Genomic DNA, 17891 nt, shown 5'->3' with positions numbered 1-17891 from the left:
AAATATCGCGTAATGTCATGTGACTGAAGCCGTTTTTTGTAGCCACCTCTGTGCCGTACATTACACGGGGTACATCTGTTGCTGGTGGGGAACACCCGTGCCGCCTGGCTCGGATCGGAGCAGTCGAGTGACACCATTTTGCAGTCAGTCATGAAGACAGGGCAAGGTTAATACACCGCCTGGAGTGGTAAGCGAGGCTATTATGGAGCTTTGGGCCAGATTTGCAATTACAAATCATACTATGAAAATACAGATCTGACAGGGCCAAAGACTGGGCCAAAGGCTGAGCTGATGTTTGTTTGAAGATGTTTATTTACTCTTTGCTATTGTTAATCAAGGCGGTCCCTGTCATCTATTTTCTCTATTTAGCCCCTAACTCTTATCGCATTTATATATGCGCCTTGTTTTCGTATGGAAATTTGCATCAAATGATCATTTTACTTCCTTTTAAAACTGAAGATACTCTTTCTCCTCTCATTGGAACCCACACTTCCACTACTTCCCTTCGTCTCAACACTGGGCTCAACCTTGCTCTCTCTTCTCTTTAGCCCTCCAACCCATGTCTTCTTCTCTTTTTCCTTAGAGATCAAACTGTTCGATCTGGATAATGGCTTCTCCTCTTTGTTACCGTCAAACTTGAAGTTCTTCTTGAATAACCCGCTTTTTTTGCCATCGGCTTCTTTTGTTCCATAAGATTCTATAGATGATGTTTCGGACTTCACATGCTCCAGATCTTCTACTATTTCCTTATGGGTAGAAGGCTTTCTGAGAGAAGAGTCACTCGCAGTGTGATCCAATTGCTGGAACAATGAATAGTCATCGCCATTGTAGATATTGTTCGTATTGAATCCAAAATTGATTGCATCTTCATATTCTTCATCCAAATCATTTTCAATTTTTGTGTAGAAAAGAATGTAAGCACTTGCTAAACCTGGACCATTACCGAAAAATCTCATAACATATGAGTCTTCAACTAGCTCAACTGTTTCGTCATCGAACAATAACCATAGGCCCGCTTTGATTTTGCAGAGTGCAACATAATGCCCATGCATTGGACCTCCTCCGATATGTATGACTAACGCATAGAGTTCGTATAGACTGAAGTCTCTTTCATCGTCTGTAGTATTGAATAATCTCAACCTAAATGGATAGCTGATTGAATCAAACAATTTCACCATTTTGTCAACTTTTTCATCATACTTAAATCTCTTGAAATTTATCACGAGCACTTCGGGAAGCTTCTTCAATTTAATGGTTTTGACAGCTTCTTGTAAAGACGAACAAGTATTGCAATAAAACTTGTTCTGATTAGTCAAAATCTCCAGTTTGGAGAAATTGTTTAACGAATAGCTCAAAGAGTACGAACTCTCACCAGGTGGTATATCAATTGACAAGTCCAAGAAGAATTCGTGCTTTGATGTGACAGTTTCACAAGATAAACATTTCGTCTCGTTTGTAATGAGGCCCTGGAAGATGTCGTTACACCAATTCTTGTCAGCTCCGCTCTCTTTATTCACGCATTCAATGATTTCATTGATCAAGTAGTTGAAGAACTCGTGTGCATCATGATGCATGTTGTTCTGCCTAAAGAGAAAGTTCTTCTCTTTCAATTTTTGGATGAAATGTACTGGAGAAACTACTCCGATGGTTGATTTATTCTCTATCATACTTTCAAATACGTCTTTTAGAGCATACAAGAGAGCTGAATCATCGGATTGCTCACTGGGTAATTGGAGTGAAGTGTCCAAGTTGATGATTGGACCATTAATCAATGCTGATCTCTTTCTTTGGTCTGAAGATGGGTTAGGATTGAAGGGATTGATAGGATTCACCAAGAATGGTTCCGGATGTGGAATTCCGACGATGATAGTACTTGATAAATTGCTTATCGTTCCTTCTTGTTGTACCTGCTGTACTTGCTGGGGTTGTTCATTGTTCAAGAGCATGGATGAACTCTGAGAGAAATCATTTCTATTCTGGGGATTCATGGATTGGTTTGTAGGTCTGGTGACCAAAACACTGAGTTTCAGGAACTCTGGATTTTTATTGATTTTGATTCGTTGGTCAAGTGACAATGCCTCGCAATTGCCAGCTTCTACCACATATGTCATGGACTTTTTCACGTCTTCTGTAGAATACAAGCTCTGGTTCGTTGTGGCCGTTGAGTTAAACTTTAACCCGAAAAGAGAGCCCTTTCTCGAGGACTTTGGCCGATCGTCCACCGAATTGGTCGTCGTGGTACTGGCATTGGAGAATGCTCCTAGTGGAATAGACATTCCACCACCTTTACCTGACTGTTCTCTTGTTTTCTTTGCCACTAACTGTTCGTATTTCATAGTGAAATTATGAGATTTTACGCCATTTAGCACAAGTTTCGGCTCGTGGTTCGTCATGTTGTGTTTCACCAAGTTTGTCCGGAAGCTATCTGAGTAGTATAAGCATTGGAGAATGGAATTACAGTAGCAGGTGTTACCGAAGTTTTCCATTCCAAAGATCTTATTTGAGCCATCTCCGTAGGGAAGCCTTACTCCATTGGAGGGTCGGGTCTCGCTGTATGCCTTGGTCATTGTTGTAATTTATAAACGAATAGAATGATGTAGCGAATATCAACTATCGCCTCTCAACGATATTACCAATGTTAAGAATACAAAAAGAACAAATCAATAATATAAAAGAATAGACACAGTCAAAGAATAGACAGTCAAACAACACGACAAAAGAGATATATATATATATATATATATGTATATATATGCGAGTAATACTTACCGACTACTCTCTGTCTTCAGTCACAAGGCACAAGTCTCACTCACTAGTTATTCTGTGGAACTATCCGGTTTCCACAAACAAATTAACTAACCGCTGTATTCTGGAAGCCGGAGTTGTACATAGAAATACACAGCAGCAGCAGGTAATTTGTCAGTGTGTGCCTCGAAAAACGTCTAGTTCACAAAACTGCAGAGCTTTGGCACTCGATATGTGCTTAGTTAAGGATCCTGTGTAGAGATAAGACAGATGGGTGGGGAGAGGAGGAGGGGAGTGTGGGTACGATAAGTATGGAGATGTTCCAACGAGTGGTGTGAGTGGGGAGGCGAAGATCCGTTCCGCAGGATAAAGGAGAAGAGTAGAGTGTGTAGAAGAGTAGAGGTGGGTGCAGAGGTACAGACAAGTTATGTATGTTTGTGTCTGGGATGGGATTTTATGGCAATGATGTGAGAAGTATCTGGATAGTCAGGGGTGGGGGTTGGAGATATGTGGATGAGCTTGTAGTGTGAGAATCTACAATTTCATTTATTGAAAAGCGTGAACTATTGCATCGGTACATGGTGAGTTGGAAGCGTACAGGCAGAGTCTTCTCTTACATACCTCTCTGGGTGCCATAGTAAATTTTTAACGGTGATAAACGCGGAATTAAAGAGGGTGCGAAAAATGAGTTTTCCACTGGGAACAGTGCGGAATTTATTAGGCTATACGATTGCAAAAAGGTGGAAGAGTGGGATAGATTGTGAGGTATAGGCAGGAGGAAAACAAGACTGGATGAAGACAAAGGGGTGAGGCAGAGGGGGAGGTAACCTAATCATAAGCTACACCTTGAGGTCCAGGATTGTCGTTGAATAAATTGGTTAACTAGATTGGTTAAGTAGGTCACACCTAGCATGTCTGGATATTGTGCTAGCCAAAAGACGAGGTAAGAGAACTTGGTTGATACTATCAAATTAGATTTCTTATAAGCTTAATGTTTGATGATAGCCATTTGTAGAAACAGGTTGGGTATCTGATATTTTTAAAACCTCAGAAAGTTTAGTAAAGATATTCTAATGAATTTTCATTATTTGTCACTTTTTATCCAAAAATGTGAATATGTTAAGCAGCATTCAACTTAGGAGTCAAAAGCTGATGTTTACTCAACTTTCTTTTAGATAATTTAGCACGTTGCAATCATCCTGTTAGGAAGGTAACTAATCAACATTTATATTTCAATCTCTAAATACATAAGGTGCTTCTACAATCCCCAGATATCGAGTTTTTCTTCGTTAGAGAGTGATTAGTATAGCAATAACCTCTCCACGAAAACCCAAAAGTTATTCTTGATCTCTCCTCCTACATATCCCCCCCCTCTGCAGTCACCAGTCATTCTTCCTTTATACTCTTATATTGAAATAGATTCAGAGATTCCTGACAAGGAGAGGGTGAAAGCATTCTACTTTCTACATTATCCGTCCTCACATACACCTCAGCTCGAAGTGCATGGCAATTAACCAAATTGAAACACAGACGTTTATTCGTTTTGTTGCGTCCCCTGGGAACACTTCCTAACTACGGAATCGATGAAATGAATATTAAGGTGAATATTAAGGTGAAATGAAGTGAAATGCGAGCAATTGCCCAAGATGTTGTCTTGTGGTTATTGAGTTCCAGAAATTCGTTACTTTTGTTGGCTACCTGGGAATCTTGAATTCCCCGGCCATGTATTTTATGAAGAAATTTTGTAATGCGCCGTCTTCTTATGAAGCTTCTTTTTTGTATTCATTCTAAAACTTCAAATACAACGGCTCGTTAAATGAAATCTTACACGAGTCCTTGATTGAAGAGTCTAATTCTTCCAATTCGCTGAGAATCTTCAATTTCTCATTCTTGCCGTATTCGTAAGGGAATGTTTTGGATACTGTATTATGTTCGTCTTCCACATTCAAGGTGCTGTTATTGTCATAAGTATTCAGCGGCCGTAAGCTGTTGTTGTTCAGCAATGATGAGAGATTTGGTGTGTTCGTCACCGAATTGTTGCTAGTATTGTTCAAGAACGATGTGACATCTATCAAGTTGTCTGATAAATCATTGACAATGGTGTTTAACTCCTGCTGTCTTTGTTGCTGCTTCGAAAGCTCTTCTTCTTGTAAGTAGTCATCAGAGTACAAGTTGTGTTGATTCCTTAATAAAGATGAATTCTCATTGTAATCATCATCGTTGGCGTCTCCTGAACGCAAGCACGATAAACAGATTCCCATGGTTTCTATTAATTGTATATGCTTACAAGAAGAACTACATTATCATTAATCCATTTCCTTAGTCGTCTCTCATAGTTAACCAAAATTGGAAGACACCAAAAAAAAGATTATAGCGAGCGAGGTCGTGCACCGAAACAAAAGGCTTATCTATATTGTAGGTTACCCATAGTCAGAGGTGGTGAAGCATACACACTTACGAATGGTAAGGATTGATAAAAAGAGGAGTCAAGAGAGACAAAGAGATACGATGAGGGTAAGGAGGGGAATTTGGAGAGTTTTCAATTTGGAGAAATCTAGAGTTTTTATGTGTCTTGTTGGAGACTGCAATGTCATGGGGCCACAATAAGGTTGCATAATAAGAAGTGTACGTCAGAAAGGTTCCAGAATGCTTCACCACACACACACATATCGTGTTTACGTCACATGAACCTTTTCCAAGGTTCTGGCTCGAGCTACTAACCTAGGAAGTTACAACGGTTTTTCACCGGGTTGTGTATATCTTCTGTTATTCCTGTCTTTGACGTGTACCTCACCTTAAACTGTGGATCCTCCTCGGTCTCACCGTTATCAACTGAAATTCTGGAATAGGGCACAACTTAGTAACATACGACGTGTCTAGCAAGTATAAAACCTGTTCAGTCCCCTCAAATCTTTATCTATATTGTATCATATTATCTCCCATACCAACCTCAACTTACGGTCCAACGGTCACGCCAATAATATATACACATCGCCGTAAGACCCTATCGTCACCTCTTGATAATATCATAGATCCTCTCATTCCTAATTGGGCACAGTTTTTTTGCGGCTTATATACCTAATCGGCGTCTACCTAACCGGTGCAGCAACTATGGTGGTTATATATATATAATAACCAAACACACGAAACTAGAAAATCTATAATAAGGTCTCCTTTACTTTTCTTTCACAATTATAGACGAAAATCCCTTCTTTCAAATCATATAGACACCCCAAAAATACCAATTCCTGCCTTGCGCTCCTCCCATATAATTCCCTTTTCTCGAGATGAGCATATTCTTCAGATTGCCTGTTGAGTTGATCGATAGAACGTTATCGTTCGTACCAACCGAAGAGTTACAATACTTGTTCGAATTGAGACTGTTACTCTTTGAACCAATAGAGGGTATCCTGGACCCATATTTGACGTTAAGGCATATGGCCCTCCTTAACTACTACCAAGGTAAGAACTTGATATTAACTAACAATGTTTCTTTTCTTCTGGTAAGTAGCCCTACATCCTTAAATATCTCCATCAATGAATTATGTTACCTTTTAGGACGCGGGTTGATTATCCGTCCAAAGGATATCTCATTCATCTTATTCAATATTCGGGATGATCCATCCAAATTCTTGAGCTACATCCAGGTTCTCTTCCAAACCGATATTTTGAACTACTTGAAAACAGCCACAGAAAACTTCAATGTCCAAATAGTGTTAGCAAGAAATAGACAAATGATCAACCAATTACTCATCAAAAACTTATTTACCTACCTCAATGGGTTGAATTACAAAATTAACTGGTTCAAGATAAGATATACTGGCGAAGGAAATCATTTAGAGGATTCTAACTACTCGAACTTAACCATACAGAACTTACAATTGCACTTGTTTAATTCTCAAAGACTCATAACACATTTATCGCAGCACTCTAGCTGTTTGCTTTGCGATAACTTAAAATCCCTTGATTTATCATTCAACGCACTCAATGATTTGTCCCTGATCAAATTCCCCCCAAGTTTGACAAACTTGAACTTGTCCAATAACAGCTTGATAGAATTGAACAATTTCAATTTCAATTGGAAGAACTTGGTTAATTTGGAAAGCTTGGATTTATCGAACAACAACTTGCTTCGTATTGTATTACCATTCCGTGACTTTCAAGCTCCTTACAAGCTTAGCTCGGTAGATTTTTCTGGAAATAATCTCATGGACTTAAGTTTCTTATCCAAAACTCCCTTATTCCAAAACTTAGAAGACATAAATTTGTCAAGAAACTTGATCACTCACCTCTGCAGATTCCCAGAAAGTGTGAGGAATTTGAATTTAACAGGTAATTACTTGGTTACCTTGCTCGAGCAGTTGAACGGGAAGATTTTCCCAAGCTCGCTTCAAAAGTTAGATTTGTCATGCTGTAAGGTTGATGGGCCATACTGCACCAACGAATTTGGTGAGTTGGAAAGGATGTATCTTACTCGGGAGGGTTTATTTGAACTTGTTGTAGGTGCAGAGCACCTAGCAAATATCCAATGGTTAAACCTTGAAGGAAACAACTTCCCAAGTGAAAGGTCTGAAACACAAGCCATTTGCGAGTTCCAACAATAATAACATCAATAACAACAACAACGCAGTCATCACCCTAAATCTTGATCTTATTTCTCACCAAAAACCCCATACTACTCCATACTCGATATATCCACAATTTCTGGAATTTATTACTAATTTCTTTCACTTCTTAGAATACTCCATAGACTCCCACCCTCTGTCATGTATTTTGCAATCATTACATACTCACCCCCCAAAAGGCCACAGAACGCATGCTCACTTTTTTAGCAGCAACTGTAGATTCGTGTCCCAACCAGCTACTGTCGCACTGATAAGAAAACCCCATCCACACAAGGACTGCAGGGAGTATCACATATATAAGTAAGCGCTGTTAGCATCTGATAGTAAGGAGAGGGATTTATGGTATACAAGAAGCAGTAGTAGTAGTGATACTATAGGGTTAGATAAGTCAATTGCAGTTTTCCTCATAATGTCAAAGGCTTTGTGTTGCTATTCTTTCGAAACCATTTATCATCGGTTGTTTCCGGAAACAAGTCGGATTTCTCTTTCAAAGTATTTCCTGGCATTGAATGAGTCTCCGTCTAGCTTGCCCTCATCGGCTCCACTCTTTATCACTTGGGACCAAGATGACAGACTAAGAGGTTGCATTGGCACATTCCAAAGTTTGCCAATTGAGTCGGGAGTAAGCAAATTTGCCATCACATCTGCATTCCAAGATCACAGATTCACCCCTATATCGAAGCATGAGTTGAACTCAGCCTTGAAAGTCAGTGTGACGTTATTGGACAACTTCGTAGATATCCATGAATGGGACAATTGGACTGTCGGATTGCACGGACTTCGGATCTCATTTGAATACGACAATGAGTACTATCTGGGAACATTCTTACCTTCGGTAGCAGAAGAACAGAAGTGGGACAAGACAGATACTCTTTACAACTTGTTGCGAAAAGCAGACTTTGGGTATGTTAAGCAGGATAAGGTTACGCTGTTCTACAAAAAGGGATTGAAAGAAGGATGGATGACACTCACAAGGTACGATGGTTTGAAAGATGAGTTGGAATACGATGAGTATATCGAAATAAGGAAGAAAATCTTGGAGTAATATCTACAATTTGCTAATGGGTATTCTCGTTTATTACTTAGTGAAAGGAATGCTAGTACATCAGCTTGAGGGTTGCCATCTAAGCGGGTATTCTTTGCTTTCATTGCTTCTCATTCATCTTATAAACATTATATGTTATCTAGGTTACAGCTTTCTTCGATAGGAAGATTATAAATATAATTGGTACGGTTTGAGTAACGAATGCCAAACCATTCTTTGTTTATGTATACCAGATCTCTAATTTACGAATTCATGTTTTCACATTTCATATCTTCTTTGTCAAATAGACGAGAACGTACAACACGGTACTACTAAGCACGGGAATGGTAACATTGTCGTCCAAGAACCCAACTAGTTCAGTTGTAGCAGATGTGAAGGCTCCGATCAACGCAAACCATGGTAATCCGATGTAAGACTCTTCCGGAACATACCAGATATCACCAGGACGATCTACGGTAGCATGGTACTTAGGGATGACGTATCCATAGTACCAGAAGAAAATGGCATATGAAACCACTAAGTTGGCAAGAAAACCTGCCAAGGACTTGTTCTTTGTAACTTTTGGGGTATATTTACCGAATTCACGGCCAAAAAGTGAAGCTGCAGTGTCACCCCAACTTAAGAACATTCCTGTCAATATCGTCAAGTCCTTTGTGAAGAAAGCACAGTTGACAAGGAGACCAATCAAGAAGAATCCTATACCGTTGAAGCCCTCTTTCTCACTAGGTCTCATGATGAATCCGTAATTTCTACCAAACCACTCATTGAACTTAGGATAGCGGAATCTGACAAAGTCTTGAAGGAAGCAAAAGGCAGTGAGTACTATCAAGAGTCCCACAAACTGCTCAATATTGAACCCGTTCACATATAAAAACAACACCCAGAAACCGGTAATGGAATGGAAGATTTTACGGGGAACTTCGTGCTTATAGTAGAAGGACTTTTGTTTATTATTTGATTCAGTTGTAGGAACGAACTGGCCCTGTTCGTTTTCATATTCGACTTGGCCGGCTTCCTCATCACTGGAAACAGACACCGACGAAACGTTGACGGACTCAGCGGAGGAGTCGATCTTCTCTAGGGAGTTAGTTTTAGCCTGTCTTCTTTTCAAACCCATGCTGCGGGTCTGGTAAGGTGATAGCGAGACCTCAGTCATGTTGCGATATAGACAGATCGATATAAGACGCTGCAGAGCTTCCAGGAAAAGAACGGTCAGCAATTAAAGCAAAGAAAGAAGAGATAAAAAGCTTTAAACAAATGAAAAAACCAGAACACAAGAAAATAAAAAAGGAACAAACTTGAATATGAAATAAAAGAAAAATGGCCAAGAATCCCACCAGTTACGAGGTGAATGTGAGTGAGTGAATGTGAGTGAGTGAATGTGACTGAGTGAATGTGACTGAGTGAATGTGACTGAGTGAATGTGAGTGAGTGTGTGTTCTCCTATTAATCACCAACAGAGTCAAGTGCAAAGTGTACATACAATGAACCAAACCAAATAAAGACGTCGCCTTGAAAAATAGATTTTAACGAGAACCAACCCACAGAGGTGATTACAAAAAAACAGCAAATATAATAATAATGCTAATAACTAAAAGCTAATATGAATGCATTTAATTTAGCCCAAACAGTGCGATTTGGTTGCAGAGTCAGGCTGAGGATGGCTGAGGATGACTGAAGAGAGGTTATTTGAAACACCGACAGTTGCGAGCGAGATCCATATAAAGATGACAAACGAGCACAACCGATGAATATCTTACCGATGCATATCTTTGACTAATACCGATGCTACGATGGGGGGGAGTCAGAATCACAGGAAGTCCCAAAGGTGGGGAAGATTGAGACCAGAACAATAAGATTCATGTAATTGGCACATTCACAGAAAAAGCAACATACAGAGGATTATGGTACGAGATGAAGCCAATGTGAAACGTAGAAGGAATGTGAAGTTCAAAATCTAATGGGAAAGCAAATGGAAGTTCAAGGAGAGGAACGGAAAAAATAAACCACTGCTGTGAGAGTGAACTGAATGAAATAGAGCAGCAATGTGACCCTGGGACTGGGGTGTAATGATCTATCTCAGAAGCCCTTGGGGAACCCAGCTCTCGTAGCCCCGTTATAGAGTCCATTGTCGTCTCCTATTTTCCCTAATACCCAAAATAACGTCCTCAACGCATTGCTCCTTTGGCCTTAAATGACACACACGGTCTCCCCTGAGCTTTCCGATTCGCTCTTGTGAAATGCTTGGTACTGTAAGGTTATGGAGACACGATTCAACTGTTTAGCCGTTTCCGGAAACAGGGACGCACGCAGGTTTATTTCATAAAAATTGGAGTTAATCACGTGGCATGCGTGGAATACGATTTTCTAAGAGTGTTTTTTGCAGCTACACGAATTCGAGCTTTGGCAACTGCAGCACATGGTAGAGGGGACGGAAAGCCAAAACTATCCATGTTTTGTGAGTAGCTGTTGAACTCTTGAAAGATGTCGGGACTTTGATAGAGCAGAAATGCTTCAATTTTAATCGAACACCCGAGGCAAGGAATGGTATTTTTGGATAGGCATTGTTGAGAATGTATAAATGCTGTGGAACATCAGTGTTTCTATGCCGCTCGAAGTAATGTGACGTACCAATTAACTTAAAACAAGCAGGCGGAAGAGAATTATATCCATAGTTGACATCCATATAAGATCCATTATTTCTAGTTTTGAAAATATTAATGGCCTGGGATAACCAATACATGGATATGATAAACAGAAAATCATTTTTACTAGAGCAATTCAAAGCTTTACCAAGAGAAGTTATATCACGTTCATTTCAGCATGTCAGGGTAACTAAGTTATCAGCATTGTGTCATCTACCACGTTGCTTTCTCTGCCAATTTGCCCGACAAGCCCGGAAGGAAAAGGGACTTATGCAAATTAAAATATACCAACATCATTACTTCTCGCGTTCTCAAATGAAAGCTATTATAAGAAAATGTATTGAGAACACTTATAGCCAGGGCGCATTTATAAGTAATACGCAATTCTATAAGACAAAATTTCCCCAATACCTACCACTTGAGTTGCACATCTATGACGTCGACCTTCTTCTATTTCATGTTAAGATCCCAAAGCAATTATCGAAATTAAAAATTGTTTTATATTTAACTGATTATGTGACAGCTGTACCCAACTTCAAATATAATATCCAAGTTATCATTCTCTGTCGTTCCCGAAATTCTCAAAAGTATAGTGATGATTTCAACCACCTGATTGACGAGTTTATAAATCGCATAAAATGGGACATTAGATTTCCAGAGAGGATTCCCACATTGAAGGACATAATCGTCTTTGATTCACGTGATGTTGGTTCTTTCAAGTACATTTTCCCAAACCTCGTCGGCTTAAATTGTTGTGAAGTCCCCATACTCTTGAGTAGTCTTCGAAGCCTACCCCCAGACTTGGAAGTACTTGAAGTTAGGGTCAAAGAGTCATTGGTATGCCACTCAGAGAACATCGAAGAGGAACTCCAATCAAGGTATCTAACCTTGCATCTTCACCATGATGTGGACCACTCCGAAACTATCGACTTGAGCAAACTTCAGTCGTGTAGGATGATCTTACGTTACAACCTGAGGCAGTTAAGAATGGTTTTCCCTAGCAATTTGAATGAGTTAGTTATCAGTAGACCAAGTCTTGGATTTCACGACAGACTGGATATCAACGAGGAGTGGACCTCGTTTCTGAACTTTGTGAACTCCTTACAAGACCATTCTCGCTTAAGGAAATTGACACTAAGGCCCGGATTACACTCTATTCCTTCCATTGACATGTCTATACATTACAATTCCCAGCATATTGAGTATACCAATGGAAAATGCAAATTCTTATTTGGCTGCAATTTTATTTTTCCGTTCAACTTGGTTCAATTACTAATTGAAGCTAACAAAACGTATAAGCTAGAAACGAATATCGAATTACCTTCAAAGTTGGAGATATTAGTTTTGGCGAGAATAAGTTTGGACAAGTTAGAAGAAATTCCATTTCCGCGAAGCTTGAAGATCCTTGTTTTATATGACGTCAACGCAAGTTTACACGGTATCAGAATTCCTGGCCCAAAGTCAATGTTTCACGGCTCATCCATTCGATATCTAGATAGGAGTTTCAAGGATAGATGTGAAATCCAACACTTTTTTGATGAATATTTCGATTGCTGTAGAGATCCCGTATATACAGTGTTTATGAAAGACAACTATTTAGGCCATTTAATGTCGGAAACAGCGAATGATGATCACCAAAGGCTTACAAAAAAAATCTCTCATAGAGTATGAAAAACCAATGAGAACAATTCTTTTGTGACATAATGAATTTTAGCATAGATTATATTGAAACGTATAGAGGGTAGCCCTATATAAACGAATACAGATAGTTGAATGGATACTTCCAATTTAACAGAGAATTAGGAGCCTAAATCTTCACTCGTGTATGTGTGCGAGATCGTCATTTAATTGTGTCACAATGTTCTCCAACTTCATTATAAGATCATTATAGAATCTGATGTCTTCCTGGTAATGGAGTTCGGCAGTGTAATCCATGGGAGTAAAAGAGTGGTCTGTAACTCGGTCATAAAATGAAGCTAATCCGCCTTGAGCAATGTTCTTAGCGCCAAGAGTCTGGCTTTGAAGAGCCGCCTTCAACAACCTATCACATAACTTATATTCATCATTAAATTCATCAATTATATCCATGTCATACCTGTAATGGCTTACATTTGCTCGTGTTCTGGAGTTCATGATACCGAAATTAATCTCATCTTTTCTTTTGTCAAGTGCATTCAACAAATCAGTAAAGAGCCTTTCTGTATCCTTTTCATTTTCAGGAAGATAAGCAACAGGTCTTTCTTGATGTTGGCCAGCAGCATGAATCGGATATTTCCCAGTGAAGGAATTTCTAGAAAACGCTCTATAAGAGATATGGTCGGCTAAGTCATAAAGTCGTAGTCTCTCTTCGGTAGTATTATCACGTCCATTATATATGTATTTAAGACCAATTTCCCTTATTTCTAGAATGTAGAACCTTCTTGTAGTGGATCTAATACCTCTTGATTATCCGGAATGGCAGCAGGCGGATTACCACCTTCATCAGGGTCGTGGTTATTCCTATTAGCCTCCATTGTTGTTTTGGATCTAAAGATTTGAATATAAAAGAAGTGTCAAGTAAAAGAAGTGTCAAGTAAAAGAAGTGTCAAGTAATTAACCGCTATTCACTTTTGTACACTAAAGGTTGCGAAAAGGAATCCTTACCACATGGTAGCGCCTATACAACACATTAGATAAGCACATTTACTACCAATTTTAGTCCTTATATAAGGCTACGTACATGGTAGGATACTTGGTAGAATACTTGGTAGACGGTGCCTTTATAGGAAAGCAGCCCTTGCAGTGCTCTTGTGTGAGGATGCTCATTCATAAGGAGGATCGAAGTTCTTACCTTACTGCTAGAACTTCTAAAACACCAAGCCCCAAATTGTGTCCCATTTAACTATAGCCAAAACACCCATTATTCCTGATGAGCCTTTGTTTGTATTTGTACACTATGGGCGTACCTTCAATGCACTATAGATAGCGTAGGAATCAAATACATTGTTTTCTTATCCGATTCAAAGACTAACAAACTGAGCTCACCTTCCAGCCCTTTCTAGATAACAAACAACTATTTTTATCCACAACCTTATTACCCTTAATAGTCTGTAATAGTGTAATTTCCATGGAAAAACACTACGCCGGAAAATGCGGATTTACAGATCGATGGATTTCACGAATGCCGGAAATTCAATCCTCCAACTAATCACATACCAACGTTACAATTCAAAATCTAACCAAGAGACGCTAAAGCAATTCTTCTTGTCCACATTCAACAGGAAATGAGCAAGAACACTTACTTAAAGTCCCAGAAAATAACTTGGCCTCTTTTCAAATTCAATCAACTAAAACCTCTCCAATACTACTCTCATCCTATTTGATGATAAAAAGCGGAAAAACCTTTAACCAAAGGAAATCTGCCCCACAAAATATAATAATCACTTACTAAATTTTTCACTTACATATATAAACAGGCTCTTCCGCAATGAGTGTTTCCAGATTTGTTGGATAGACTTCAACTGAAATCATGTCCTCTGTTGCAAACATACTTAAGAAATCCGCTAATGACATAGTGGTGTTGTCTGCTTACCGTACCCCTATCACTAAGAGTGTCAAAGGTGGCCTCGCTAAGATGTACCCAGAAGAGCTCTTACATGATGTCTTGAAAGGGTCCATAGAACGTTCTGGTGTTGATCCAGAGTTGGTGGACGATATCTTGGTTGGTGCTGTTCTTCAAACCCTCGGTGGTCAAAAGGCTTCGGCATTAGCTGCCAAGAAGGCCGGTTTTCCAATCAAAACTACCATAAACACCATCAACAGACAATGTGGATCATCAGCCCAAGCTGTATCTTACAGTGCAGGTACTTTACTCACCGGCGAGAACCAATTTACCATTGCTGCAGGTGTAGAGTCGATGACCCACGATTACTTCCCACACAGAGGTATACCCACCAGAATCTACCAGCCATTCAAAGAAAGTGCTAGCGAGGAGGCCCAGAATGTATTAATGCCAATGGGTATAACTAGTGAAAATGTGGCCAAGAAATACGGAATCTCAAGAGAGGATCAGGATAAATTTGCTGTTGCGTCCCACTTGAAGGCTGCTAAAGCCACCGAATCTGGTCATTTTTCTAAGGAAATCATTCCAATCAGAGCTAGAACCAACGACCCAAGTGAACCAGACAACTACGTTGAAATCTCTAAGGACGACGGTATCCGTGCTGGTTCTTCTTACGAGAAATTGTCTACTTTGAAGCCGGTCTTTGCTGAGGACGGTACCACGACTGCCGGAAACTCTTCTCAAATTTCCGATGGTGCTTCTGCTGTTATTTTGACTACCAGAGCTAATGCTGAAAGAATCGGCATTAAGCCTGTGGCAAGGTTTTTAGGCTCCGCCGTTGCCGGTGTTCCATCAGCCTTCATGGGAATTGGCCCTGCGGCTGCAATTCCTCAGTTGCTTAACAGATTGCAACTTAGTAGCAAAGATATTGACATTTTTGAGATCAACGAAGCATTCGCTTCTCAGTCCATCTACTGCATTGACAAATTGGGACTTGACTATGACAAAGTAAATCCTTACGGAGGAGCTATTGCACTCGGTCATCCACTTGGTGCCACTGGTGGAAGGGTCATTGCTACTTTGATTAACGGCTTACAGTCACAGAATAAGGAATTGGGTGTCGTATCCATGTGTACCTCGACAGGTCAAGGTTTTGCCGGTTTGTTTGCCAGCGAATTATAGATTAACGTAGTAGATATTAATTAGACAAATAAGACTAATTGCGCATACGCCTTTGATCAAACTGGCCTTTACTAAACTCTATATAAGCCAACTACAGGACAGCATTCAGAAAGAATTAATAATATTAAAGAGATATATATCACGAATCTATATGGGTATCAATGGCGTAGACTATTAGAAATATTAAGGTACACCCCGTCTGCCTGTAAACAGAGGACTCATCCTATGATGCTATATAGCAAGATTAAAGGAAGAAGTAAAATACTAAATGTGGGCTACCGTCACTAGACCATAAAGGAATACAGCGCTCAAAACTGGAATTGTGAAGTTGTCATCAATGTCCCAGAGGTTGATAAATTCCGAAACGCTTGCAATGGCACCACTGAATAATGCATAAACAAGGAAACTCAAATTGCTTGTCTCCTCGGACCAGAAGATATCACCTGGCCTATTCACCTGTGAATCGTAAACTGGAATGAAGTAACCATAGAGCAAGTAACAACTAAGTACTCCGGCTACAAAGCTTGCGAGTGATCCAGCGACAGACTTTCCTTTACTGATTTTCGGAGTATACTTTCCAAACTTTCTTCCAATAGTAGAGGCAGCTGTGTCAGCCCAGCTCAAGAGCAAAACACTCATTAAGCATATGTCCTTAGGGAAAAGCAAAAACACTATCACTAAGCCAATCAAGTAATACAACACTCCATTGTAAGTATCGACTTCCTTTTCTCTGATGATAAACCAAAACTGTTTCACGATCTTTTTGTTCAATTCTGGGTTTTTGAATCTGATATAGTCATTTAAGAAGATCACAACAGCGAGTGCAAATAATGGTAATGGTAACTGGCTTGTGGTAACTCCAAGGGTATACAACCACAAGGTAAACACACCAATTGACGAATGCAAAACTTTTCTAGATATCTCATGCTTCACCAAGAATTGGCGAAATTTTGATTCAGGTACATCTGGTTGATTCTGGTCGACTTCTTCCACAATCGTGGACTCTTCCCGTATCGTTGTTGTTGTTTCTGTGCTTAATTTATCGCTCACTATGTTTTCATCTAGTTCGACCTCGGTAGTATCCTCGGAGGTCATCTCATCAACAGCGTCGAAATCGCCCTCGTCGTCTTCGTCGTTGTCGTAGTCTTCGTCTTCACTAAGCGACGTTGTGTCGTTGAACATATAAGTGGCGTCTTCTTCCTCGATGTACGAGTCTTCTCCGTCGAATGAGAATGAAGTGGCTTTGGCTATCGAAACCGATTTAGGAGTCTGCTTTGCCTGCTTTCTGGCCACCGAAGTGTTCGGAGCTCTCGGTGTTTTCGGAGTGCTAGGAACGGAGGTCATTGGGAAAGATACAATTTCGTTCTAAGAGTTCTATAAAACGACTAGTATCAAACTTACCATAAATGCAACTTCTGACCGGATAAATAGACGATACTGAAATCAAAGATCATTCACCGAAACAAAATGTTCTGATGAGACAAAGGAAAAAAGAAAAAAATGCGTTACCCCCGTAAATGATAAACAAATGGACAGGTGAGCTCTGTGCAGAAATGACAGGCTTTATCTAGTGAATGCATATGACAGGGGAGACTGGCAAGGGGGCAGTGTAGTTAGGAAAGTGGCTGAAGTAGGGAAGTTAGCTGTCACTTGGTCAAAATAATGTGGCATTTGGAGTGAGAGTGGAGAATGACGTGTAATTACACTATGGCTGTACCATGCCGGCAGCGCTATATGGAGAAGGGAATAGAAGAAGATGAGATGAGATGCGATGCGCGGTCACCGTTAGCGATATTATTTAATTTGACATGTTCATGATGTAATTTGTAACGGGATCGGTGTTTGAAATTATATGTGTGTGTGTGTGTGTTAGTGAAGTGCGCCTGGATCGCTTATGTGGTACTGAGGTGTCACTGGTGCATGGTGACTGAAATAGTGCGGAGAGAGGTCGCAATTACGCATTGTTACCTGTCATTGTTTAGGGGGGAGAGCAGCATGTTGTGTGATTGGCGGTTAAAGTTGTGTATTTGTGTGAGTGATTAGCTGCCATAGAAATTCAGGACAGGAGAAAAGTTTAAGCTGAATGTAGCAATGACGGCGACAAAGAA

At 39.9% G+C, this 17891-nt stretch overlaps 9 protein-coding genes across 9 annotated transcripts; 4 read left to right on the top strand and 5 right to left on the bottom strand. All coding sequences in view use genetic code 12, as the record gives it.

Annotated features, from left to right (window-relative positions):
• Window positions 1-294: 294 nt before the first annotated feature.
• On the bottom strand, window positions 295-2659 carry UBP13 (ubiquitin-specific protease). Its single transcript, XM_064920957.1, has one exon. The coding sequence runs from the start codon at window positions 2565-2567 to the stop codon at window positions 438-440; it is 2130 nt and encodes a 709-aa protein (XP_064772831.1). The 5' UTR covers window positions 2568-2659; the 3' UTR covers window positions 295-437.
• Window positions 2660-4532: 1873 nt separating this feature from the next.
• On the bottom strand, window positions 4533-5006 carry RJT20DRAFT_137084 (uncharacterized protein; the record flags this gene model as incomplete). The annotated part of the gene is made up of 1 exon (XM_064918542.1): window positions 4533-5006. One exon carries the CDS (start codon window positions 5004-5006, stop codon window positions 4533-4535), a length of 474 nt encoding a protein of 157 aa, XP_064772830.1.
• Window positions 5007-5900: 894 nt separating this feature from the next.
• RJT20DRAFT_60715 (uncharacterized protein) lies at window positions 5901-7564 on the top strand. The gene has a single exon (XM_064920954.1). It carries the CDS (start codon window positions 6033-6035, stop codon window positions 7347-7349), a length of 1317 nt encoding a protein of 438 aa, XP_064772829.1. The 5' UTR covers window positions 5901-6032; the 3' UTR covers window positions 7350-7564.
• On the top strand, window positions 7565-8548 carry RJT20DRAFT_60735 (uncharacterized protein). The gene has a single exon (XM_064920955.1). The coding sequence runs from the start codon at window positions 7780-7782 to the stop codon at window positions 8413-8415; it is 636 nt and encodes a 211-aa protein (XP_064772828.1). The 5' UTR covers window positions 7565-7779; the 3' UTR covers window positions 8416-8548.
• RJT20DRAFT_60758 (diacylglycerol/polyprenol kinase family protein) lies at window positions 8548-9957 on the bottom strand. Its single transcript, XM_064920956.1, has 2 exons — window positions 9899-9957; window positions 8548-9828 (listed from the first exon to the last, which is right to left on the bottom strand). The coding sequence occupies exon 2, from the start codon at window positions 9569-9571 to the stop codon at window positions 8681-8683; it is 891 nt and encodes a 296-aa protein (XP_064772827.1). The 5' UTR covers window positions 9572-9828; window positions 9899-9957; the 3' UTR covers window positions 8548-8680.
• A 1178-nt stretch (window positions 9958-11135) lies between these two features.
• Window positions 11136-12731, top strand: RJT20DRAFT_137080 (uncharacterized protein; the record flags this gene model as incomplete). The annotated part of the gene is made up of 1 exon (XM_064918541.1): window positions 11136-12731. The coding sequence occupies one exon, from the start codon at window positions 11136-11138 to the stop codon at window positions 12729-12731; it is 1596 nt and encodes a 531-aa protein (XP_064772826.1).
• Window positions 12732-12875: 144 nt separating this feature from the next.
• On the bottom strand, window positions 12876-13573 carry RJT20DRAFT_137079 (uncharacterized protein; the record flags this gene model as incomplete). The annotated part of the gene is made up of 2 exons (XM_064918539.1): window positions 12876-13405; window positions 13477-13573. The coding sequence occupies 2 exons, from the start codon at window positions 13571-13573 to the stop codon at window positions 12876-12878; spliced, it is 627 nt and encodes a 208-aa protein (XP_064772825.1).
• A 713-nt stretch (window positions 13574-14286) lies between these two features.
• POT1-2 (Pot1-2p) lies at window positions 14287-15887 on the top strand. Its single transcript, XM_064917894.1, has one exon. It carries the CDS (start codon window positions 14569-14571, stop codon window positions 15781-15783), a length of 1215 nt encoding a protein of 404 aa, XP_064772824.1. The 5' UTR covers window positions 14287-14568; the 3' UTR covers window positions 15784-15887.
• A 160-nt stretch (window positions 15888-16047) lies between these two features.
• Window positions 16048-17127, bottom strand: RJT20DRAFT_589 (diacylglycerol kinase; the record flags this gene model as incomplete). The annotated part of the gene is made up of 1 exon (XM_064920868.1): window positions 16048-17127. One exon carries the CDS (start codon window positions 17125-17127, stop codon window positions 16048-16050), a length of 1080 nt encoding a protein of 359 aa, XP_064772823.1.
• Between the last annotated feature and the right edge of the window lie 764 nt (window positions 17128-17891).

This window comes from Scheffersomyces xylosifermentans, assembly GCF_036884685.1.
Source record: "Scheffersomyces xylosifermentans strain CBS 12540 chromosome Unknown RJT20scaffold_7, whole genome shotgun sequence".
NCBI classification, from domain to species: domain Eukaryota; kingdom Fungi; phylum Ascomycota; class Pichiomycetes; order Serinales; family Debaryomycetaceae; genus Scheffersomyces; species Scheffersomyces xylosifermentans.
This window is presented reverse-complemented; position numbering and strand designations above follow the sequence as displayed.